This window comes from Molossus molossus, unplaced genomic scaffold (assembly GCF_014108415.1).
Source record: "Molossus molossus isolate mMolMol1 unplaced genomic scaffold, mMolMol1.p scaffold_m16_p_10, whole genome shotgun sequence".
Lineage (NCBI taxonomy): Eukaryota > Metazoa > Chordata > Mammalia > Chiroptera > Molossidae > Molossus > Molossus molossus.
In genome coordinates, this window is record NW_023425345.1 from 29,802,731 (window position 1) to 29,829,793 (window position 27,063).

The 27,063-nt window shown below is 36.1% G+C and overlaps 1 protein-coding gene across 3 annotated transcripts in view; it reads left to right on the forward strand.

Annotated features, from left to right (window-relative positions):
- The window catches only part of PIK3C2G (phosphatidylinositol-4-phosphate 3-kinase catalytic subunit type 2 gamma), a 272,104-nt gene that overhangs the window by 103,623 nt on the left and 141,418 nt on the right, over positions 1-27,063 (forward strand). For all 3 annotated transcript variants that reach the window (XM_036251349.1, XM_036251350.1, XM_036251351.1), the window contains 2 exons: positions 6,845-6,938; positions 9,946-10,040. In XM_036251349.1, coding sequence (XP_036107242.1) covers positions 6,845-6,938; positions 9,946-10,040 — 189 coding nt within the window. The remainder of the gene's footprint in view (positions 1-6,844; positions 6,939-9,945; positions 10,041-27,063) is intronic.

Here is a 27,063-nt window from a genome sequence, read left to right on the forward strand (position 1 = left end):
ACTTGTTACATTGTATTTGGCTTTCACCCATCATTTAAAAAGTTCTTTGAGTAAGATATTGACCCTATATCATTTTTCAAACTAGAAAAAGGAGGAAAAAAAAGAGAAACACTATGATATGAGGAAACATAAGAAAGGATTAGAAATGACAAAATAACAAGTCAACTGGAAGAAGTTGAAAGATGTATTTTTCTGTTGAAATTTCACTTCTCAACTTCACCAGCCCTGTTGAAGCTTGTCTAAATCTTTGGTGATATTCCTATAGCCCTCTGAGATGAGAATATCTAAGGGAAGAGAGAAAGAATGATTATTCCCAAATCTCAGTGTTTCTCAGATGACTTCAAAGCCCATTAGTTGCTTGGGAAAGACATAGGTTGATGTGCTGCTATCTTAGTAACAGGCCACAAGGGCTGATCCCTTGTTTGATGGCCCACAACAAGGAGACATGCCAAAACTATGTTGTGCACCAGAGGGTCTCAAAGTGAGGTCTGTAGTCCCCAATATGCTTACAGTGGTGTCATAAGATTAAAATTGTTTCCGTAATAATTCTAAGATGCCATTTGCCTTTGTCACACACAGTCACACGTGAGTGCAGAGTGGAGTTTTCAGAGGCTGTGTTGCATCAAATTTAATGCAGAAACAGATAGGAGAATCCAGCTCTCTCCTAGTAAGTCAGACATTGAAGAGATATGCAGAAATGTAAGATAATAGTGATCTTCTCACTGAGTATTCTCTTTGTTGTTGAAAATACAGTTATTTTTCATAGAAACATGTTGTTTATGTTAACATGTAATGGGTTTATTTAAGAGTTTGTAAATGAATTTATAAATATGTCTTAAATGTCCTGCTTTCATTTCTAATATGGTAATTATTAACAGATACAACCCACATAAACAAAAACTCTTTGGAGTCTTCCCTAATTTTTAAGAGTGCAAAAGAATCCTTAGACCAAAAATAGGAGAATCTCTGTTACACAGAAAACCTTAACCTCTGGTCAGTTTCTATGTGCAACTTGAGCCAATAAATTACCTCAAAATGTGACATTTCCTTTTTTGCCCATGTAAGGATTACCGTTCCAACTTAATCCTCCTCTTGACCCTAAACTTTGTGTTTACTCTACATTGTTGGCAAAATATAGAGCTGATATTTCACTGAAGTTTCTTTGAAAAGGTTTATCTTGAAGTTGTTTTCATTTACTTCATTTTTTCACCTTTTGAGTTTTTTAGCCACTTGACTTAGATCTCTTTTATTAACTTTTACAACCATAATCTTCAAGGAACACTTTTTTGTGTGTCTGAATATCCTCATTGGACAATTGGACAATGGACTACATGCAAGTTTTAGGTAATTTCCTAACAATGACTGCATAGCGCTATATTTATCTTAGCTATGATATAATATCCTTTCAAAGATCCCCAAAATTCCATTGATAGCTCATTTCATGGGCAACTGAGCCCTGAACATGCAGGAGCCCTGCTCACCGAACTCACACAAAACTGAAGAGTAAGTCTAATGTTTTGCTTTTGACCATAACTCAGACATGCTTGGGGAAACTAAATTAGGTGACATAAATTTGCTTAAATGAACATTTAAAAATGATTAATAGCCTTAAAGAAGTGATTATTTCACTTGGACTCTTTTTAAGCCTAATTAAAAATTCCTTTTCATTGTAAATAAAAACTTATTTCACCTTATGCAATCTCCTCCCCAACAAGTAATGGAATTTTACTGACCTTGTATCTTTTTTTTTTTTCATCCTTACCCGAGGATATGTTTCTTTTTCACTGATTTGTTTTTTTATAGAGGAAGGACGGGAGAGAGAGGGAGAAACATCAGTCGGTTGCCTCCCATACACATCCTAACAGGGGATTGAACCCGCAACCTTTGGTGTCTAAGATGATGCATTAGTCAACTGAGCCACCTGGCCACGGCTGACCCTTGTATCTTTTTAATACATCAAACTAGACAGATCTCCATTTATTACATTGTAAATAATCTATTTTCTGATTGATTATAAGGAAATGTCTTATAACTGTAAATAAGTGAAGACTTGGTTGATATCAGCCTGATGAATTGTCTAACAGTATTGGTTTTCCTTCCCCAGACTCAAGGTGTAATGTCCATACCTAGAGCAATTACAGTAACATGGTAATCAGCATCGCTAAGTGGCTCCTGGTTGATTGGCAGGAATTATATGTATTTTTCAAGCAAATTGGATTATTGGAAAGTACAAATACCTGGCTTGTGGGAAATTCAAAATAAGTTGCAAAGTTTCTGTTACCTGGGATATTTCAGTTTGCAACTATCACACCACAGTCAGAGAATAAATATGGGTAGCCCTCACCTCATTGAGGAACAAGTAACTGAGCATGAAATGCCAATAGCTATATCCCAAAAAGAATGTTTAAATAATTTCAGACAACAGGATACAGACAGAATGCCAGAATTTATGGAACATATCTGTCCTTTGATCTATGGCTAAGTTCAGAGCCCTGAAAAGGTATTAAGCACAAATTCTGCAGAAGCGAAGAGCCCTATTGGGCCTATTATGTTAAAAGAATATTCTAAATTGACTTAAAAATATGATTCTTATTCTTTAACACAAATTCTTAAAAGGACAGATGATTTTGAACTTTTTCTAGTGGTAACCAATTTTTCATTATTAATATATTTTCACAATCAATTGAATGGCTGTATTTTTAAAAATATTTTAGTAACTGCCCCGCCAGTGTGCACAGTGGTTGAGCTTTGACCCATGTACCAAGAGGTCACCAGTTCAATTCCCAGTCAGGGCACATGCCTAGGCTGTGGGCCAAATCCTCAGTGGGGGGCATACAGGAGGCAGCCAATCAATGTTCTTTCTCATCAATATTTCTATCTCTCTCTCCCTCTCACTTCCTCTCTCTCTAAAAATTAATAAAGAAAAAATTTTTAATATTTTAGTAACTCATAAACTTTAATGTAAAAAGTTTGAAAAAACTTATAAAACAAAGCTTAAAAAAGATAACTATAGTCATCCAAGAAACTTCTGCTCAGATATTTGGTATTAATATTTTGATCTTTCACATAAATTTTTCATAATGTTTTATATCATTAAATATTTGTTTAATAGTTTAATGACTACATATGTTCTATCATATGTTCATGGCATCCTTAGCCTTTTATTTTTAGACATTTTTTATCATTTCCAGTGTTGCTTACGTACATATATCCTCACTCACATTTTCAATTATTTTCTTAGGATAAATTCCCCAAAATAAAATTTCTAGAAAAGAAGTAAGCACATTTTAACGATGTTTGTAAAAATCCATGTTGCTATATATTGCCAGCAATGTCTGAAAGAGTCCATTTCCCAGGAACCTCTCCAGCACTGCCAGCGCCTCTTTGAACGTGGCCAACTCTTTCTAAAATAGTCAAATGCAAGTTATATTTGGATGTGCTTTAATGTCGTTAGGTCTTAGTCACATCTCAGGATGTCATGTGGTTAGCTTCTTAGCAATTTCTCTCTCAGTTTCTTTCTGAACTTCAAGCAACAGTAGTGAATAAAAGAGACATCCCTTTCCATTAAGGTGCAGAAACATTCTTTCCAGAATTTGTACATATTGATACAAACATATAATTTTTTTTTTTTTTGGATTATATTATGTAGAAATTGTGAGTTTTTTGGAGAGTGGGGATTCCTGAAGGTGTCTGTAAAAAATACTTTTTTTTTTAGCATTGCCTTCAGATTTGTTTTTCTCTTACCACGTGACTGAGGGGGGGGGGGCTCTGATATTTATATGAGTGGTATTTGTGGAATTAAACCTATTGCTACCTATATAAAATATCCCAGAGCACAGCAAAAAATAAAAGAGGCTTCATAATGTGATTTCTTTATTATCATCATAATCAATTCATTTTTTATTAATCACTCAACATGTATGAAACATTGTACTAAATCTAGGAATAAAAAACAAAACCAAAAAAGGTGGAGCAATCTTTGTCCTCAGTTGATTTATCCACCAGTTGAGGAATGCTGATACATCTATAAAAAGATAAACCCTAATGCACACTAACATATCCTAATTGACCATGGAGTCATCTAGTCAATGCCGTTAGAGTTCAGAGAAGTGATTACTAAGACTGGTATTGTTACCTTAAGAATATTTGGTCTCCATTTTGAAGGAGGACTAGAACTTTAAGAAGAGAAAGGAAGGTGTTCATAGTGATATTTACAGTGCTCACAGAGGTGATAATTCATGTGGCATTTCCAGAGTAAGAATAAACACCCCAGTGAGCCAGAGCATTGCAGAGTATTACAGTAGTAGAAAAATCTGAAATGTTCAGATAGCCTTGCATATCTAGAGGGGCCTCAAAGAGCCCCATTGAAAGTAAAAAACTATTCAATGTTTTATGAGAAATAAACTTACAAATAATTTAGGAAATTTTATTAGGTATCAGTATAAAAAACATTAGTACCAACATGAGATAATTATGGCCTAGACTGGATGGTCACAGAAGAAACTAAAAACAGGCATGATGCTACAGTCATTGGAACAGAAAAATCAATAGAACTTGGCAACTAATTAGATATCAAGATAAACAGCTATTAAGAATTCCACAAACTTTTATTCAACTGTGCATGCATTAAGAATTCATAAATGAATAAGCCTGCCTTCAATCATGTACATAATATGGAATCCCATAGAAAAGGGTGTGATAATTCTACCGGGATACAAATAGCTAGAACAACTTCACAGAGAAATTGATGTTTGAGCTTTGACTTCAATTATGAATAGAATTTCAGCACATGGGAAAGAGGAAAAAATTTAATGACAAGGGCATAAGGGGGGTAAAATATCTCTTAAATTTTTACACCTACATGATTGGAAAAAGATAACACAGACTACAAGCAAACCGTCTGGCAGTAGAGACATTTTAAGTGGAAAGACAATTAATTCAGTTTGGGTATTTCTTCAAACAATATGTAGAGCATGACCACCAATCTGAAGGCACTGGGGATATAACAGGCAAAAAAAATATCTGCTTTCATAGAGTTTATATTATAATATTTGGAAATAAGTACATAAGTATAGTGTTCATCAAAGTTTTGTCCTGGTGTGTTTTCTATTTTCTGTTTTTTGTTGTCATTCATAGCAATAAGATTTTTCAAAAGGCACCCAAAAAAGCATGGGTGACTCATATCTGACTTAAGTCATCACTTAGGCAACAAAATGTACCAAGTAACTATTCTCTCTAAGACTTCAAACGTCCTCACACTGACCTTGATGTCAGCAAGCTTCAGACAAATGCTTTAGTAATTGAGAGCAATAAATTAGAGTCAATCACATTTAGTTAGGAGAAAATAAAGCCTTAGTGTGCTAAAACAAGCTGACCTTCTTTTAGCTTTGCATTTTTATTACACTCTTTCTGCTCTCCATCTGTTTTTGATGCTAGGCTGAGATCTTCTGACCTTTGTGGTACTTCATGAGATGTATCTGGGCTACAGTTCTCACTAGGTCTTGTTGTTAGAATGTTCAAAGAGAGAAAATTATTGGAAATGTATTTGCAGGTCAGAAATAAAGGCTTTGAGTGACTAACTTTGGAAGTGAAATTCTTGTTGCAATTAAAATGCTCAATTTAAATAAAGAAAAAATAATGTATCCTATTTAAACATTACATTTCAAACTACTGTCAAGGAGAGCTGAGAGATACTGAGTAATACCATTTTTTCTTTACACTGTAGCTGCATAGTATTCATTTTACCCTTCTGTGACCTGATATGCTGAGAAAAGACTGGATGTTAAAGACTTGAAAGCTTTCTGATCTCCACAGTATTGGGAGCCAATCTTCAGAGATCTCAGTTGACTGGTTGGAAAAAAAATAATAATCATTCAGTCAGTTCCCACACAAAACGATTTGGGAATTTTGTTTATTTGCTTATTCATTACTTTGTTTTTCAAATGAGTTACTGTAAATAGTTCTTCAAGTTTTCAATTATGCCTTTTTTTCTTTTTCAGAAAATGTGTTTATTTAAGATTAATTGTTCTAATCAAAGCTTAGTTCTGTTTAATCATGTCAAAGCAGTAGGTCGAAATCATGGCAAAGCAAGATGGTGCCAGAGTTACCTCCAGGCACCTCCAGGAGCTTGGAGATAATTGAATCTAATTCTTCTGATGGAAAGATAATGGCAACCTGAGGAGCCCATTTGAGGATGAATTGCTTTTGAAATGTGGTTTCAAATGCTAAATATCCCCATAAATTTAGTGCAGTAACATACATGTATTAAGTATCTAGTGAGTGCTAAATCTTACCACAGGCAGGTGCAGTCCCAAAATGAATAAGGCACAGTTTCCCTCAGGAACTCGTGGTCTAGCAAGATTTCGCATTATTAAATTATTTTTACTTATTATAAAATACTTTAGATTTCTAATTTTCATTATGATCTGTCCAAACTCATTCAAATATATTCCACTTTTAATCATATAAACCATCAGGTGTCCAGCTGGTAATAATTTAAGTAATAAATGCATGGCTAAATTATAAGCCAAGATTTTCATACTATTTTAGAAAAGATGTTAGTTATCCTGTCATCTACATTTTATAGACAAGAGAGCTGGCAGGGATCTGAATCAAACCCAAGTTTCCAAAATCTAGTCAAAAAGACTTTCTACTGCAATTTACATGAGAGTATAGAAGAATATGGAATAATTATTATTATTTGGTACTAATGATCATCTTAATGGATTGTGGGATTCTTATTTTATTTTATGAACTGAGGGTGGAACTCATTCTGTTTCCCTGACATTTCTCATGTATTATTCCATACCATTACTGCTTCATAGTTATATTTACTTTGTATTAGTTTTCCAGATCAAGAAATTCGTAAAGTGGCAGTTCAGCAATTAGACCAGCTCTTCAGTGATGAACTACTAGACTTTCTCCCACAGCTAGTTCAGGTAAGAACAGCAAACTTGCCAAGGGATTCCAGGATTTTACTGAATAATTCTCTTCAAATGAATCGACAATAGACTACTTAAAGTGATATTGCAATTTGGCCAGCCAAGGGGCTAAATTATAGCTCACATGTCAAAATGGATAATGCAGACATTCTCTAGCCAAAACTAGTACAGTTACAAATAAAGTCTATAAAAGCCTAAAAGGAAAAATTTTAAAGCAACTTCATTTATTAATTAGAACTAGGAAAAAATAGAAATGCTTGTGATGAAATCTTTTTACCTGATTATGTAAACCAATAAAAAACTAACCTAATAAGTAAGTGTTATATTAAAAAAAAAAAAAAATAGCCTTTTGCTAACCAGCTCCTTGTGTTTCTTGCCTTTCTCTTTGAGTATTCTAAATTGATTATAAATCTTATTGAAGTAGTATTATAAGATAGTTCCTAATTCTGACAGCAGAGAGTATATTTTAGTAACAAAATCAAATATCACAATGTTGGAGTAATTTTTTAAAATAACATAAATTTACCTAGAAATATGAGCTAAGATTGATTTAGTCTGAATGTTCTGAAATATAAACAAGTATATGTTTTACAAATGACCATATAAATGACTGAATATCCAAACTACAAACATATTTTTCCCCCAGTTGACTATATAATGAGTATTAAATAGGTCTAAAATAGTGGTCTTTATAGGTATATTTTTGGTTTTTGGGTGTTTTTTTTTTAACTCAGATGTTTTCTTATCTTAAAGATAAGGTTGTAGTTACAAGCTGTTTTAAATGCCAGGTGTCTCCATTTTTGAACACTTAAGATAGGAAACTCTGAACCTGATGGCGTAAACCTCTATTACTAGACTGGAAAACCGTATCACTTTGCAAACACAATATGCACTCCTCTGAAGACCACACAGAGAGCTGGCTTTGAAAGAGCTGTACCATACAGTTATTTATATCAATCCTTATAGTTGTTACTTCCCTAGTTTGCCAGGATACTGCAGTAAAAATAAAGATTAATTCAACTTGTGAAAATACCATTCATCTTATGACTCCTGAGTATGGGCAACATGTTATATCTAACCCAACTCAAAATAATAAGTTTTTATAAAAGTTTAGATTAAACCCATTTGAAAGCCTCAATCTGAATCAACACACTTGATACCAGGAATATCACTGCAAATGAGCCATATACCTGCAAATCTAAATTCTTAAGACAAGCTGCACACGGAATCCAGCATAGCACATGCACAGAAGAGCAATTAGGTAAAGTTGCAACTATTCTCTAATTAAAAATGAATATTATAAAATGTTTTGAGATGAAAAAGATTTGCATAATGTGACCATAAAATAAATAAAAACTGAGAAGGATTTTAAAGACATGAGTTGTGGAGTTTGTCCTTAAACTTTCATGCTCTAACCTGACTTTAAAATTTTCCAAGACATAAAAAACATCCCACCCTGCTGGTCATTTTCAGAAAGCAAATATTTCATGTGCTATCTTGTTAGAAGTATGCAGGCTATATTAAAGCAATAAGAAAAGATTCTATGATCATAATGAAAACGGAAGTTATGGTTCATAGCTAGGAATCAAATAAGGCACAGACCCAGGGGTTACTGCAAAACACAGGTTCATAATAATGTGATATGCACCATATCCTAGGTGATGAGGCAGGATTTAGGGGGAAATTGTACCAGTAGACAATCATGCAGGGAGCTCAGAAGCAAGAAAGGCAATTCAAAATCAAAAAGCAATTATTGGGTTGAAAAAGAAATAATGGGGAAACCTACAGAGAAAGCTACAAACAGAAGCATGGAAATAAATTCTGAGACATCTGAATTTAGTTATGCACTAGCAAATAAAGCTATCAAATAAAGCTCATAGGATGTGCTCACTGTTGGGGCATTAATGCACCTATAACATAGTCAGCCCCACATTAGCAAGTAAGTGAAAGAAGGTCATAGCTGCAGTTCAAGACAACATGCATTATGGTTGTTATGCATTCAGACAGCTACAAGAGTTTATGCAAGTGTGCTGAAATCATCGTTAGTATCCTCACACCTTAGGAATTCATCAACTTTCTCATCCTTGGGGACAGTTAGCACACTGAGGTGTTTCTTCAGGTGTGTGTGTGAATGAATGATGTACCAACTTATTTCTTCTGTCTGTACTGTAGCACAAAACCTGGCTTAAACTCTGAGTGTGTGTGTGTGTGTGACTTGAATGGTTTATTGAGCAAATAAAGATAGGAGCTTTGCCTCTCACGCAGGAAGAAGCATTTTTCTGAAGAGAACCTGATTTTCATTTTTACATGTTCAGATTCATGGGATGATGTTGGGGGCCCAGGTACCGACTGCTGATGGGGAAGCCCCTGCACCGTGCAGGTGGCAGTCTGAATTAGGTCTCCAAGGTTATCAGCGGCTGCCATTGCTGCCTGTTTTCTTCCAGGTTGGGTATCCTAGAGACCTTAAGAGAGCTGTTCCAGTGGAGATGAGGGAAAGAATTTGAGATTGTGTGGGTGATGGTGCCAACAATCAGCTTTCAAACCAATAAGTAAAGTTTCAAGGTCTGCAGCTTAATATTGATACAGAAGTTGGTAATTTCAGTTAAGCCTTTGGATGTGTTTATTACATCCCCAAAGGGGTAGAAATATCTATTTCTTAATATTGCCATTTTTATATTCAGAACACTGTTCATGGTATTATATTTTTGTGCCAGGGCTCTCCTCCTAGGCATGGTTGAATTTTACCAACTGCCTGCTCATATTTATAACCCTGTGATACTAAAGCATACATAGGAAAGGAAACAAAACTGCACAAACCTAAGTTCTGTGATGTGTGTGTGCTCTGATAGTTATGCACCTGCAAATAAAGCTATCAAAATATAGTATTCACATCTTGTTAAAAGACACATCCCCTGGTCTTTTCTCCAGTCTCTTAAGTCCTTCTGTATTCTGCTATAATTGTATTACTGAAAAAAGAGTAAAGTAACTCTATCTCTTACTTCAGGCTATCAAGTTTGAATGGAACCTTGAAAGTCCGCTAGTGCAACTCCTACTACACCGCTCATTGCAAAGCATCCGGATTGCCCATCGTCTTTACTGGTAAGAGTGACTAAGATAGAACAGGATGCCTTTTTTAGAAGTAGAAGATTTCTTTATCTTGTAATTGATATAATCCTCCACTTAAAATTCAGCCAAATTTGAGTCTTAGTCAAGGTTATTTTTATTTATGGGTATAATTTAACTGTCATCTTCAAAATCTTTTTTTTGTACAGTTGCTGCTGTTTAAATCTAATATGAATTGTAAATCTGGATGATAATTTTCCTGTAGCTTTAAATCATAAAGGCTAACTCTGCTCATTGAAGATTTCAATATAAAATATAGTTATACAACTCTGGATGTTTTGGAATGACATGTGTTTTTAAAGTAATTTCTATACAATGTGAATTATAAACAGTATGATCTAAAGGTCAACATATACTCTTTTCATACACTCTTCCTAGGGCACTAAACTATTCCCCAAGCATAAGTTTAGAATATTATTATTGGAGAAGTAGACATTTTAGTGATATCAGAATTTCTCCCAACATCACCTACTCTTTTTTTTTTTTCATCCTCACCCAAGGACATTTTTCCATTTTTTGTTCAGATAAAGTGGGAGGGAGAGAGAGAAAGAAACATCGATGTGAAAGGGACACATGGAATGGTTGCCACGCACACAACCCAACCAGGGCCGGGGACAAACTGCAACTGAGGTACGTGCCCTTGGCGGGAACCGTACCCGAGTCTCTCTGGACCACAAGCCGATGCTCTAACCACTGAGCCAAACCAGCCAGGGCCAACATCACCTACTCTTGATCTTACTGAACATGATGCTCTGTGAATGCTATTTTGCCTACCTTTCTTTCATTACTAACTTTGTAAAATCAATTTGATAGCAAAAATTTAACAATTACAAATTTTAATGACCCAAGGATAAAATTGTATCTATCTTTTGCCCTTGCGTACGTATGACATATTGCATGTATGGCATGGCTTAGATTGGTGAAGAAGTCAACATCACTTTTGAGTATCATTTTTTTTTGCTTCAAAAACTCATGTAACTCATGTTGACATCACTCTTCCCATGAAAATGACACAGGATTTTATAGCAAAGTAGAGATACAAGGAATTGTCAGGTAGCATGTTTGGTTTGATGCTCATTTTCATTTTAAATGCCTAATTTAAAAAGCAGAACATTTTTCTCTAGTGTGTCAGTATAATGAGGCATCTGATACATTGACTAGCAGTGTGTCCTTCACTGAATAGACTCTTATCAGTCCCGGAATGAAGTCTTATTCACTTCAGTTTTTCAGTCAGCTACTGTGGTGCTAAGGAAAATTATGTGAATACACTGGTGATGTTCCATTATCGTATTAAAGCCTAAACTCCATGGCACTCAATGTTTATTTCTCTTAAAACTTTTCTCTTTTTTTAACCTGTGTTCATGAAAATTCAAGCATATTAAGAAATAACATGACCAGATAACAAATTTTACTTAAATATTTGAATGAACATATAAAAGTAAGTATAAATATAATTTTTAAAAAGACATCTTAAATATAGAATAAAATGTGAAGGACTTATGCTAACACACTGATTGTCACAATGCCAGTGCCACCTTAGCTGGTTCTTTATCTGCTAAAGTGGCGTGAACAGCTGAGTCATTAGAAGGGAAACAATGAGCGCAAAGTTGGAAGTCAGTGTCATGCTTGCAAGTTCACAGTCAATACAAGTATGTCACTGTTTCCACCAAAGCTGGGAGGAAAGTTTTTCTAAGTATAATTCGCATCCTATGAAAAAGAGAAAGACCAATAACAAAGCCCATTTCTCCTCTCACTGATTTAAGAAGAGAATGAGTAGATGAAAGTAATAGAAGAGAATCTAAATTATAAATGAACAGCTTGTTTTTGAATGTTTAATTGATAAGCCTATGGAAAAGGAAACAAGAGGCAGATTTTAAAATAATTACGTCTATATAAAACTTAAGAGTCAAGCCCTGGCCGGTTTGGCGATCGGAGCGTCGGCCTGCAGACCAGAGAGTCCCGAGTTTGGTTCCCGCTAGGGGCACGTACAAAAATAAATAAATAAATAAATAAATAAATAAATAAATAAATAAATAATAAACTTAAGAGTCAAGCAAATATATGAAGAATGAAGTAAAATTACTTATATTTAAAATATATTTTCAAGCTTAAAAATATATATGTATCTGATACCTAGCACCATGTTTAAGGAATATTTGTATGTTGAAACTTGAGTTAAAACTTTAAAGATGCAACTCAAATCCCTCATGATACACACACAAAAATTATCAATACAGCTTCCTTTCATTAAAAAAACAAACAATACCCTGTAATAATAATTTAAGACAGTAGAGATCCATCAGCCAGCGGTTTAATGATTTTTTTCACTTGGCTGAGCTACCGCTTCCTCAGATTCAGCATAGTCAACGCTAAACTCAGCATCTTGCCCAGCCTTGGAGTCTTCTCTGCAGCTTCCCTGCTTCTCGCTCACATAACCAATTATTCACCAAGCCCCACAACTCTGTACCTCCTAAATAACTCTCCCCACACCCACCACTTCCACTGCCACTGAGCAGAAGGTTGCCTCACTGGAGAGTGAATTATGAATAAATAAGCTTAGGCAGAAAACCATCTCGACTGCTCGGCACTGCTGTGTGGTCTTCTTGAAAAGAGAAATTGAGTTGAAGTTACCGCAGGTATCCCCCACCGCAAGGATGAATGTAGGATGTGTAGCCCTCATTTTTCATGGAAAGGGAGTTAATTATAAGCTTTAGATTTGGAAAGTTTATTTATTTATTTTTTTCTCTATTGATTTGAGAGAGAGGGAAAGGGAGAGGGAGAGAGAGAGAGAAACGTCAATGAGAGAGAACAGCAATTGGCTGCCTCCTGCATGTCCCCCATTGGGGATTTGGCCCACAACCTGGGCATGTGCCCCAACTGGGACTCGACTGGAGACCTCTTGGTGCATGGGTCGACGCTCAACCTAGTGAGCCACACTGGCCAGGTTTGGAAGGTTTAAGCCCTTCATCCTAGTTGTCATCCTAAAAGGTGGTTATAATTGGAAATCATACATAACATTATGGGTTCACACCTAGCAGGCCCCACCCCACGCCATCATATAACAATTAATTATAGAAGCTTAAATTCAGTGCCCTTTTCCATTTTGGATAGGAAACAATTTAACTGACAGTATAATATTGTGTTTAATGGAACCCCCCCAAAAAAAATCTCCACATATGTACATCCTAACTCCAGAAACTTGTAAATATGGCCTTATTTGGAAAGAGTGTCTTTGAAGATATAATTAAATTAAAGAGCTTGAGATTAAACCCATGGACAAATGTCTTTATGAGAAAGAGAAGAGGCGCACACATACACACTCAGAGAGGGCATGTGCCGACGGACGCAGTGACTGGAGGGATGTACTGGGAGCCAAAGAATACCCAGAGCCAGCGGAAACAGACGCGAAGTGGGATTCTCCCCTAGAGCCTTAAGAAGGAGCACAGCTCCATCTTGATTTCAGACTTCTGGTCTCCAGAACTGTGAGGATAAATTCCAGTTATCTAAGCCACCCGTTTTGCGGTTATTTATTATGGCAATCACAGGAAATACTCTAAGAAGAAAAGGACTTTATGAAGGTCCCTGACTAGGTTGGCTATGATGTCACATCATGCAGGAAGCTTTCCCTGACCTTCCCCTCAGCAATTATTTTGTTTTGTTTTGTTTTATTAACTGCTATGTCACATGCCCCTAGTACAGCACCTGCATTTGACAAACAGTCAGTAAATTACTACTGAATGCATGAATAGGATTGATTTACCTGGGCTAAACTGTGCACAAGCAGACTTATGACAGGAGGGGGCAGAAGAGGGCTGCTTCAGCAGTCGATGTGGCTGATGGGCAACCGGAGTTGGCAGGAAGCCTAGACCAAATTCTGGAGACTGGCCCAATAAGGTACTAGGCAATGAATATCACTGGTGAAGTTACAACTGCATTGGAAGGAGAATGCGAGCAGAAGTCAGGGACTGACCTGAGTCAGGAGTAAAGGGCCAGAAGGACAAGTTGAGGCAATGGTGTCTGCTGGACGGGTTGGGAGAACCACAGAGTGAAGTAAGCCAGTGGTGTCCCTGGTGCCACGAGGCCTTTCCAAGGTGGCAGATGGTATACAGGATGCTTTTATATGCTAACCATCAAACTGAGATGATGCAAAATCTGCCCATTCATTTTCTAAATAGTCTACCCAACATTCTTGTTTTTCTAGAATTTTGGGGTAGTTTCTCAAATCGGGGACTACCAGAAATGAAGCGAAATAACATGAAAATTTCACATTATGCGCTTTGAAGTGACACAAGTCCCTCTCACCCCCTCTCCTAAATATGTCTCTCTCCTGGTGCCTGAAATTCTCTCATTAGTGAGTCACTTCCTGTTTCCTCCCAGAAGTTCTCTTCTAATATGAAAAACTATGTACTGAGAACATCATACTTATGATGAATTGGTTTATCATGTGTTCATTTTGGGGACGAACATTGAGATGCTAGTCACTGTTGAACTATTAAGGATGAAACGGAATAGTCCTCGCCTCAGACAGCTCACGGGCTAGCCACACCTCAGCTGCCGGGCTGCAGCAAAGACCCATTTGCTCTCCGGCAGGGACAACGTAGCCAGAAGGAATGGACAGCAAATTCTGTCCATTTGACTCTTGTGCCTATGACTTGTTCCAAATGCAACTTCTAGGCAGAGAGGCAAGGTTGGCTATCGAGTAAATATAAAAGCCTAAATGCGTGCTCCCATTCTGTCAGAGTTGACTACTAATAAAGGCAGACGAATGAATGCCCAAGGGAGGAAGAGGCTCTCTGGCGCTGAGGTCTGAGACGGTCCCTGCAGGCAGAGTGGAGGCCGTGCTCAGGGAGGCATGCGTGGTGGAACGGAGCACGCACGAGGCAGAATCAATACGGGGGTTTAAAGTCTCAATCCTTCACCTTCCAGGATCATTATATTGCTGCTAATTCACCCCTTTACCTTTACCGGGTAATAAATAATGAATTATGGCTTCATTTTTTTGTAAGGGAAAGTTATTTTTTTGCTGTCATTTTGTATTGATCTGTTATAATCATCTTTCACCCTGTTGTCCTCAGTGAAGTATACACCAGATAAATTCCCTATAATGAGCAATTTAGTGAACTGACAGTAGCTATTCTCTACATCAACCAACTTGAAAATAGTGATGGATAGTTGTAAGAAAGTGGACATTTTACATAAGAATATGTAAAATCCATTAGGAGAGTTTTCTAGTTAAGTCATAATATGGAGACAGTTGTTTTTGTTTGTTTTATTTCTAGTTTATGTGGTAGAGGTTTTATGAAGTTCCCTTCATAAAAAGATTTTTAAAAACAGAATATGATTTTTAATTTAATGTTCTTACATCATTTGACTTTTATTAGTCCTGTTAAATAGATATAAAAATAGAATCTGATACAAAGTTTCTCCACAAATCTCCGCAAAAGCCAGGAACAGAGCTCCATCTTACATTTATTCCTAGTTTAAATTATGTCCCTTTTAAATTCTTCTATTTTGTTTTTTAAAAAGTGAAGAGTTTTAAAAGTGAACATTTTGTATATATGGAAGTGTTGAAACTTGGGGGGAAAATGGTAGCAGCACATCTAAACACTTACTAAAAAGAAAGAGCGAGCCTGGCTGGCATCGGCCCATGCACCAAGAGGTCGCCGGTTCAATTCCTGGTCAGAGCACATGCCCGGGTTGTAGCCAAATCCCCAGTGGCGGGCATGCTGAAGGTGGTCAATCGATGTTCTCTCTCATCAATGTTTCTATCTCTCTCTTCTTCTCCCTTCCTCTCTCTCTAAAATCAATAAAGAAAAAAATTTAAGAAAAGAAGAGAAGAGAGAAAAAGAAAGGGAGGGGAGGGGGGAGGGGAGGGGAGGGAAGGGGCGGTGGGGGAGCGGAGGGGAGAAAAGTTGGACCAGACCACATGCAATTACATCGCTGCTTCCTTAGACAGTAATCTGTTTTCCCTATAATAATATCGTGTCCTCTGTTATGTATGCTAGATACTTGGGTTAAGGCCTTGAAAAACAGCATTATAGTGCTTAGTTTTTATTGTTTCTCAATCAAACTACAACTTTTCTCTAGCCAACAAAAAATAAGATTAAAAAAAGGCATCCTGTTGATAAATCATCTTTGCCTTCTAGTAATATTTGAATTTGGCTTCCAAAATGAATAGACTTACATATATTCATAGCGGTACAAGGTTGGGGGGTTAAATGGAAACTTAGAAATCATCTGCTATAATACTTTCCCCCCCAGAAAAAGATTTCAACAAGTTAAGTGATTCATCTAATGATAATCATCTAGCTGGTTAAAGACTTGAGACTGAAATCTTTTTTTTTTTCATGACATCTCATGCCCAGTTCAGATCTCGTTCCAATTCAACATCTACTTCTAAAAAAATGCAACTTGCATCAGATGTTTGTTTTTTCTATCAATAATTAGGAACACACTCAACTTAAAAGCAAACTAAAGAAAAAACAATATTTTCAATTGAGATCTTTATATCTAATAGCTCACAATTTTTGCATTAGGTATTGTGTGACCCACATATGCTGTCAGTTATAATACTAATTAATAGGCACATGCAGTAAGCTAAAAAAAAATAAGAATAAAAAAACTTATATACTTGAAAGAGTTTTGAAGAAAACAGTAGGTTTTTCTCCCAGATTTTTCTTTTGCAGTTCCTGATCCATACTTAATTTGCTCTTTGTTTTATTATTAGGCCATTAATGATAAGAAAGCAATTACTGAGTAATTTACATAGTAGATCTGGTTTGTACTTATTTTTAATCCATATTATGTAAAACCAAGACTTTCTCAGTTTCCTCAAGAACACTAATTAAGCAACTAGCAATATGCTAATAAAATCCATGTCAGCCCATTTCATCAAGTTAAATGGTTTAGAAAAGAAATTCCTGTAGCCCAGACCAGAACCTGGCAATAGTAAAATACAAGCAAAATCAATCTTTACTTATCCACTACGCAGTTGGTAATAGAAGTCTGAAGAGCAGGAGAAAGATCTGGGTTGGTGTCAGAGAATTGGAATATACCAACACATGGATGATACTGTCAGGCCTCCATCTCATGTTGCTGTTATCCCCCAAATTTGAAGTTCTCACCTGGATTCCCTGACCCAAGATTTGAAGAAGAAAAAAAAAAAGAACGAGAGACAAGCCGAGCATCATGTCAGAAGCATTTTTTTTCCTTGTGTTTTTACCTTCAGTTTTCTTTAGAAATAATTGACATTCATTACATCACTATATAAGTTTAAGTCATGCAGCATGATGGTTTTATTTACATATACTGAGAAATGATTACCATAATAGGTTCAGCTAACACCCATCATCTCATATAGATATAATAAAAATAAATGACAAGGGAAAAAAATATTCTTGTTATGAGATCTGTTAGGATTTACTTTCTTAACAACTTTCCCACGTATGACAGAGTAGCGTTAACTATAGTCATTATGTTGTACATTGCATTCCCAGTATTTACTTATCTTTTCACTGAATTTATTGGGATTACATTGGTTAATAAAACTATACAGGTTGCAAGTTTGTTAGTTTATTTTGTTCATTAGATTCCACTTACAAGTAAAATTATATAATACTTGTCTTTCTATGACTGGCTTATTTCACTTAGCATAATACTCTCTAGGTCTATCCATGTTGTTGCAAAAGGTAAGATTTTCTTTTTTTTTTTTTTTTTTTATGGCCAAATAGTATTTTATTGTGTAAATGTACCACAGTTTTTTAATCCATTCACTTATTGATAAATACTTGGGCTGCTTCCAAATCTTGGCTACTGTAAATAACTCTGCAGTGAACATACTGTAAATAACTCTGCAATGACACATATATTCTTTTGAATTAGTGTTTTGAGTTTTGAGTTTCTTCAGATATATACCTAGAAGTAAAAGCGCTGGGTCATAGGGCAGTTCCATTTTAATTTTTGGAGGAAACTTCTTGAATCTGTCCCATTTTTTTCTATTCACATAGCTAGCATCTTAGCTCAAGCCTTCAGTATCACCTACTCGAACTATTACAACCGCCTCCTAGTTATTTGCCTTCACTTTTATTCATACCTATCTCTAGCTCATACGTCCTACATACTGCTCTCAAAATAATCTCTATGTAATACAACTTGATCCTAACTCATAAAGTGGCTCTAGTTCATGGGTAACCCAATGCTAATCAGCATAATTCCATAATTCCAGTCAGTGCTTTCTTACTGACAGGGTTTAGATTTATTAGATTATAAGATAAAAATCTGCTCTCCCTCAATAAGACCTTGCAATAGATTTTCATGATCTCAACTCTACCTACCTCTCACTCCCTGGCTTTTTGTATCCAAATATAGTCTTTTTTATTCTTAAGTAGTGACCTACGATTTTCAGAGGTCCAGCCCTGATGACTTTGTACATGGCATTTCTTTCTGCTTGAAACACAGTTGTCTCATTTAGTTCACACAAAACCCTTTAGGACTCCACTCAAATGTTATCCTCTTTGAGGATGTCTCTGACCTCAGATCTTCACACACTGCCAGTACAGTTTCTTAGCATGTTACATACTTTTGTTTACTATACCATTTCCCTTTTCTCTAAGATACTTCGAGTTGCAAGTGACAGAAAATACTGATTCATCTTGTTCAAATGATGTGAAAAAAATCAACTATCTCAAATAACAAGAAGTTCCTTAGTTAAGTGGTTCCAGAATTTATCGTTGGAAGAGCTCACTGATTTTGTCATGAAGTCAGTTTCATTGTATCTGTATCCTCTGTCATCCTCTGAGTGTTGTCTTGTCCATAGTCCAGTTCACATGGTTACAAGAAGAGTGCCACAGTTGCTATCACATCCACATGACACCGTACAACAGAAGAAAAGGGGACAATTCTTCCCCATTAAGAATTTTTTTCTTGTAAGACTCATGTCAGAGTTTATTTTATATTTATCCTTTGCTAGAATTTAGTCACATGTCATTCTGAACCAGTTACCTGATCAAATGGCAATCAGGTGAATTGACTTACCCAATTGGTTTAGAATATTCAAAATTTATTCCTAAACTGGTCATCACCCCTGAATGTTTTGATATCTGAACAAAATGAGATTATTTGTTTGTGTGTAAAGGGAAGAATAAATTTGGTATAGATAAAACCCTACATTCTCTTTCTAGACTGTGAAGTCCTATCTTAACCATCCATCCTTACCACAGAACATTGCACATAGTACATATAATTGGTACTCAACAAATACCTGTTGAATTAATGTAAAACAAACACACCACACACATTTGTGCTGCCTATAGGTTAACTTATCTTACTTACTATTCTTAAAAGAGCAGGCAATCAGGGCAAGTCATATTATGCTAAATATATAGAGTAGGCCATTGATATTCTGATAATCATTTTTGCTCTTTCTAAAAAATAGATTCCCTAGCTCTCTGGGATTGGGAGGAATTGAGTTAAATGACTTACAGAAAAATATGATACTGAGGAATAAATGTTTTTGAAAAGTATCAGATGTTAATGCTGATTGAGTCTACAGTGTGAGGCTTTTTGTCTTGACCTAACCATGCGCTTTCGTAAAACCCCGATTGAAAATGAAAAGCTATATCTAGTGATTTTGCAAGAAGTGTTTTATGGGGACCTTACCAAGCAACCACTTACTGTCTCTTAAAATACAATTTTCTGTATTGAGACTCTATGATTATCTGGGAATTACTGAACAGTTTCTAATTTTTGCTGCTCATGTTCTCCAATTTGTCTGTTTTTTTCCGGACTGTGAAGATTCATACTTCTTTTTGTTTTGTGTAAATTAGTGACTATGTCCTTTCTTTTCAGGCCCTATTTTATCTTCTCTCTTTGCTCATCAAAAAGGTCACTCTTTGAAAAGACTGGAAATTTTTGTTACTTTCCTTATAACACAATTTTCTATTTTACTTGTGTACAATTATTGTAGTTACAAGGGAAAGCCAGTTATTTTATTATTCCTTATTCAAAGAACTTCTGTGTTGCTTTTGTTGCAACAAAACCCAGACATGAATACTTCAATCAAACACTTATAGTTAATAACAGAATTCTTGTGTTTGTTTTGGCCTGTATGATTTCTTTTTGACCAATGATGAGTGAGCCACTTACATAAATAGAAATGAGCCATGCATATTATATTGTATTTTGTGATTTGTACATAGAAAATTATTAAATAAATGTAATTATAAGCTTGATATCAGCAGAGAATGGTTAAATGCTTTTGCTTGACTTTGCAAAGTTATATATTATGTCTCTGTTTCTGAATTTATTTCTATTTATGATGGCAAAATGAATATGCATAAAGTGTAGTCCTATATTATTCTTTCAGTATAGAAAAATAATTTTTTAAGTTATTCCTTAATGGCCGTCAGGAAATTACACTCTTGATGGTTTAGATGATCCGGAAAATATACTGTTGATGGTTTTGGCCATCAGGAAATTACACTGTTGTGTAGCCTACCAAAAACATAGCCCATTCTTCAGTGCTAGGAGCACTGGCATCAGTTCTGTGCAAGGCCTGTTTCTACCTGCCGAAACCATATCACTGATTCCGGAAGATGCGGAATATTCATACTGTTCCGAAAACTACCCTCGGGCTTTATGTTGCAATGCTCAGCAAGTATGCATACATTCCCGAACTCTCCTTCTTTGTAATGCAGTCATCTGAGTTAATTCTACAACTTTCCCTTCTTCATAAAATAAAAATCAAGCTTACTGATTTGTTTTAATAAAAAGCCACATCTTTTATTCTAGACTCTCTTTTCATTAGAATGAATCTAGTGATACTGATGGCAGAGTTAGCGGCCAATTCTTGGGCTTTCTATACAAAATAAATGTGAACAATGGTAAAACAGACTCTGTACATGTAGCTAGAGTTGTGTTGATCATTTTATAGTTATTAAAACCTAATCAGAAACTTAGCACTATTTAACTAGAATCTAAATATGCAATATGGCTTTGGGGCAAGGGGTCAAGACTAAAAAATAAATCTGTACCATTCACTTCTTTTACAATCTTTTTTCTTTTTTAATATTGACAATTCATTTTATATCAATGTTTAAATGATGAAATTTAAACATCTTAGATTTAATGAGCTAGCCTCTTCTGTTCTTTTATTACTTCCCTTGTCTTATCCACCATAACCCAGGTTAGTTTTACAGACATATAGATCAGGAAATTTTAGCAATAGGCTAGCTAGATCTTCTGATTGCCTTTAATTTCCAAGAGTCGGATTGAAAATTTTAATATACTAACTCTTTTAAGGAATGAAAGAAGTGTTAATATGAATCAAGAGCTCTCTAGGCATAGTGTGTTAATTAGAACAAAAGATATTTTCATACCCCAAAGAACCTGCCTATATGATGAACTATGGAGTAAACCAAGAATAGCAGATTATGTGGTTAATATTGTTACAGAAAATGTTTAGCACTGTGCCTGGCACTTTGTAAATGCTTATTATATATATCATATAAATGTTTAATGAATTTTTCAAGTGGCTCAGTGACATAGTGTTCAGTAGGTATAGCAGAAAGAAGTCTAAGATGACCTCCAATGATCCTTTGTCCTTGTGAGATCCCCTTCCTTTCAATGTGGAAAGAACCTGTGACTATAATGAGATATCATTCCTGGATTATTTTACATTATATGGCAAAAGAGGTCATCTTGAGTGGGCCTTATTAATCAGAGTATCATAAGGAGAGGGTTGCCTCCAGAGGGCAGAAGAGGAAGTCACTACAACAATTAAAAGTGTGAGAAGAAACCATAGTCAGGAGCTGTTCTGTGGCTGACTTTGAAGGAGGAGAGGTCTATTTGGCAAAAAAAAATGATAATGACCCCTAGTTGTTAGGAGTGGTCTTCAGCTGATGGACAAAAGGAAATAGAGGAAACATGAGGAACTGAATTCTGCCCACAATCTGAATTACCTTGGAAACAGAATTTCCCTAGAAGAACGCCTTGATTCCAGCCATATGATACCTTGAGCAGACTATCCAGCCATGATACACTAGGAGGATTTTAAGCAGTATGGCAAGATTTATTAGAGCAAAAAGAACACACCCTCAGAAAGGAAGAGAGGGGGAAGGCCATAGTAACAGTTGTGGACAGAGGCAAAAGGAGAGTCCGCTGCTCACTGCTCCCCTGGTTGCAAGTCTCATGGGGACACTTAGAGTTTAGGAGAAAAAAAGGAAAAAAGTATGTGCCTGAGAGAAGGGACGAGCATACTCCTAGGAAGGTGCACAGGGCACAGATGCCCTTGAAGAGGCTGCCACACTGGTCAAGGTGCTTCCCCGGCACTCAGCTGGTAGACTGCATTCCCTGACCCCAGGTACACCAAGCCTGATGCCTCATCCATGACCAGGGGGTTCAGCTCTGTCTCACTGAAGAAGAAGTTTAGCTTCCAGGTCCTCAAGCCCACACTTGTACCCTCCAGGCCCAAGAGGGTCAGAGCCCAAAGATGCAATGCCATCACCCCCAGCACCCAAGGCTCCAGTAGTCCAGTTCAGCCTCCGCTCCCAGCTGGTACTAGGATTCTTAGCTGTGTGACCATGGGCAGGTTACTTATCTTCCCTGTGTCTCATTTCCCCATCTGCACGTCTGCCACCAAGCCTCGATGATGCCCAGACTGCCCATGCGGCTGCCATGGAGACAAGCCTTTGTTCAACTTTTGTATATTTCCTTGGGTTTGGGGAAAGAGCAGGCTTTCTTTCAAACTACCCATTCTCTTTCCTGTCTTTCCCCAGGCCTGTGCTTGTGCCTTCCCCTTATCCAATCTCTTTCCTGGGTCCTCTGGGGCTTGTGCCCTTCTTCCCAGACTTTTTCAGGCTAGTCCCTCCCCATTTATGGTCACCATCTTGGCTTCTACTGCACAAGCACAGTGAAAGGATTTTCCTTTTGCTTTTTTTCAGCTCCCCCCACCCTGTTAATGCTCCTGGGGGTGACTGAAAATTATCTTTCCTGCCTATTCAGATGCCCGAAGTGGCTGTGAAACTGTCCTTTCCTGGTTATTCCAGATGCCTGGCTCTCTTCTCTTTCAGTAACATCTAACCAACTGCCTACTATAACGATACGACTCAAATCAAAACACAACCTTTTTGCAAAAGATAGATTATATACTTTGGAAAACCACAGGGGGGATGGTGGAATGTAGTTTTTCCTTAAGGATATTACATGCATATTAGAGCTGATGTTAGGATAAAGTAGAGTGAAATCAAATAAGCTGTCCTTTCCTTGATCTTTCCCTGCTATTTTCATTATCTTGACTATCTTAGCTCAGGCCTATTTTTGTAGAGCACCGACAGGGGATAAGCCAAAGGAAGGCATTGATGATTCTGAGATAACTGCATTTTTTTTAAACCTGTGACAAAAATTTAAAAACCTTGAGCCAAATTTAAATGTGGACCCTCTGATTTAATTTCAACTAGTGTCAGTTTTTATGCAGGTTGAATTTTTGGCTCAGAAATTTCCTCTCACTGATTAAATTGGTCTCATTTCAACACATAATATTGGCTGCTTTCATTATTATTAATAAAACTAAATTACCCAGCACTCATTATTTTCAGTGGTTTAGAAACAGTTTGTAAAACAAATGCTATAATTTATAACTGTAGTGTTTGGGTATGGTATCATTGTGCAAAAACACCACAGCCTATATCAGTTGTATTAAAAAATACAGCTTTGGAAAAAGCATAGGAAAATTTTAGTAATTGATAAAGACATATTTGATTTTGCCTCAATTTACTTATTGTTAATAGCCACCATAAGCAGCATTGATTGCTGTGATCTGACTTCCATCATTCTTTGGTTCATCAGATTTGCTTTTGCTATTCATTGTCATGGTATAACAAACAAAATTTTATACCATGCAGAATAGTTTCTTTCACCATGTAATTTTCAAGCACACTTATAGTAAAGCATATCAATTTTAATAATATATCGAAGAAAACTCAAATATAAGGTAGCAAGAAACCAAAGCATATCTCCCTTTGACAATGATAGCTCTACAGTTGAATAAAATGCTACAAATTGAAATTGCTAGCCACCCCTCTCCCACAAATAAATCTCTCCTATTTAATGCTTCAATCCAAGTTTCTCCTCTCACAAATAAACTTGGCATAGGCAACATGGAGGACTCCTGTTAAATGTTTACATGAGGGGAAGAATGCTCTCTAATTAATCACTAGTGGACTGCTCTGGTAATTACATGTTGGTTATGTTTCTGATTCAGATGTTTATAATATGAATGGAATTTAATGAGCATAGGTAGTTTAATATTTTTTATTCTCTGATGCAAACCAAGGCAAATAAATCATTTTTTATGTTCTTGGAATCACAGGAGCATAAAATGTAAAAAATGGAAGAGACTATATATGTCTTCATGACCTATTCTTTCATTTTACAAAGAAGGAAACAAACCCAAAGAGACTAAATGTTTCCCTATCCCATATCTCTTTATGTTAGGCCTAAATTATTTTGTTAATGGCCTCAAAGCTGGCAATAGGGAATTCCTTGAAGATTGTAGAAGTTCTTTGCCTCTTCGGGGTCTCCCCTCTGTTTTTCACTTTGTCTGACTTTCTACCTGCTCATTTGCAGGTATTCAGTGTTTTTCTCTCTTTCTCATCTGAAAATCTGTCAAAGTCTCATCTCAGACCTTTGTGTTTGCTGTACACTTGTTTTCATTTTTACCTTCCCCAGAATTATTTGTATTTAGAAGTTGCAAACTGTGGAATTGTGGAGTACAGAACCCAAACTAGTGAATGAATTAGATGATGAAATTCATAGATGGGCTGCCTCTTAAGTGTAAAGTTGGCCCCACATGCTTTTAAGTAGTGTTATTAAAAATAAATAAATAAATAAATAGTTGACCTCAGAAACCTAGAGTGCATCAACTTGTTAAATGTCCCACAAACATTTTTTTCTTTCTTTCTTTTGTTTTTTTGTTTTTTGTTTTTGTTGTTGTTGTTCAGATAGAGTGGGAGGGAAAGAGAGGAAGAGAGAGAGAGAGAGAAACATCGACTTGAAAGGGACACATCAAGTGGCTGCCACCCGCACAACCAACCAGGGCCGGGGACAAACTGCAACCAAGGTACGTGCCCTTAGTGGGAACCAAACCTAGGTCTCTCTGGACCACAGGCCGATGCTCTAACCACTGAGCCAAATTGGCCAGGGCCCACAGATATTTTTACAGATTTTATTTTTAATTGTTTTTAGTAACAAGATGCAAACAGGGATTATAAGACAGGTCTAAACTATAAATGGCAATACCACAAACACCTACACACTCACCATCAAGTTTAAGACATATCACAATACGAATTTTGACATCCCTGTGTTACCTGTTCCAATCTCATCCATTTAATGTTTTATCAGAAAAATAAATATTTTTTAAATATATATATTTATTGATTTTACAGGGAGAGGAAGAAGGAGAGAAAGAGAGAAACATTGATGTAAGAGAGAAACATTGATCAGTTGACTCCCCCATGCACCCCAACAGAGGATGGAACCCACAACCTGGGTATGTGCCTTGACTGGGAATCAAACCAGTGACTTTTTGGTGCATGATATGATGCTCAATCAATTGAGCTACATGGGCCAGGGCAGAAATAACTTTTAAGTTAATTTTTCAAATTCACTTATTATTCTCTGTGATTTTACCACTTAACTTTATTACCTTATAAAATATATTATTTAGTTTTATGTGTTTTTAACCCCATGTATATGAAATCATTGTGTATGTCTTCTGCAAATTGCTTTTTCGGTGAAATATGATGATTTTGAAATTCATGCAATGTTTGTAAATCTAGTTTATTCTATTTTAATTAGTTGTAGTTCTCTATTGTATAAATATATCACAACTTATTTATCTATTCTGTTTTGGATGCCATTAATAGTTGTAAATATTGATAACATTTGGATTTGTTTCTATCAGCCTATTTTGTGTGTTCTAAGTACCTTTGTCTTCTGTTTATCGTCCTCTTCTTTTTTTGCCATCTTTTGAATGACTTTTCATTTTATTATCTCCCCATTTACTAGTTTGACATTTTAAACTCTAATTTTGTAGTAGTTGTGTTAGAAATTATAACATTCATGCATAACTTATCAGAATCTAAGATTTAAAACTGAGAAAGTTCATTTTTTCCCACTCATTTAAAAATGTTATACAAGTCTTGGAATATCTCAATAAAATAAAGTCCTGCCGTATTGGAACTACATTCTGATTCTGGCAAAACTTACATTTTAGTGGCTTTAGCACACTTGGTCTCGAAACAACTTACCTCCTAATTTACATGCTATTGCTGTTATGTATTATAGTTCTATTTTGTTTTATATTTTACTTTATAATGTTTTTGTTTTGTTTTTTAATCCTCACCCGAGGACATTTTTCTCATTTTTTGTTCAGATAGAGTGGGAGGGAGAGAGAGAAAGAGAGAGAGAGAGAGAGAGAGAGAGAGAGAGAGAGAGAGAGAGAGAGAAACATCGATGTGAAAGGGACATACTGAGTGGCGGCCACCTACACGACCCAACCAGGGCCGGGGACAAACTGCAACCGAGGTACATGCCCTTAGCGGGAACCGAACCCGGGTCTCTCTGGACCGCAGGCCGATGCTCTTACCGCTGAGCCAAACCGGCCAGGGCTATAATTTTTTTTTATTATTTGTTTATTCAGTGAATATTTCTGTATATTTTCTACTTGCTTTGTCATCATTCCTTCTTCCATCTTGAGGTTTTCACCTGGATTCGCTTTCCTTGTATCCGAAGGGAACCCTGTGGAGATATGTTGATACAAATACTGGCTGCTTTTATTTTCGAAAACAGCCTGTAGTTAACCTCATTTTTGAAAGATATAACTACTGAATTACACCTGTAGGTTGACAATTGCTTTCTTTTTAGCAGTTTGGAAATAGTCTACTGTCATCTGACTTCAATGTTGCTATTGAGAAATCATTCATCATTCTAGTATTCTTTG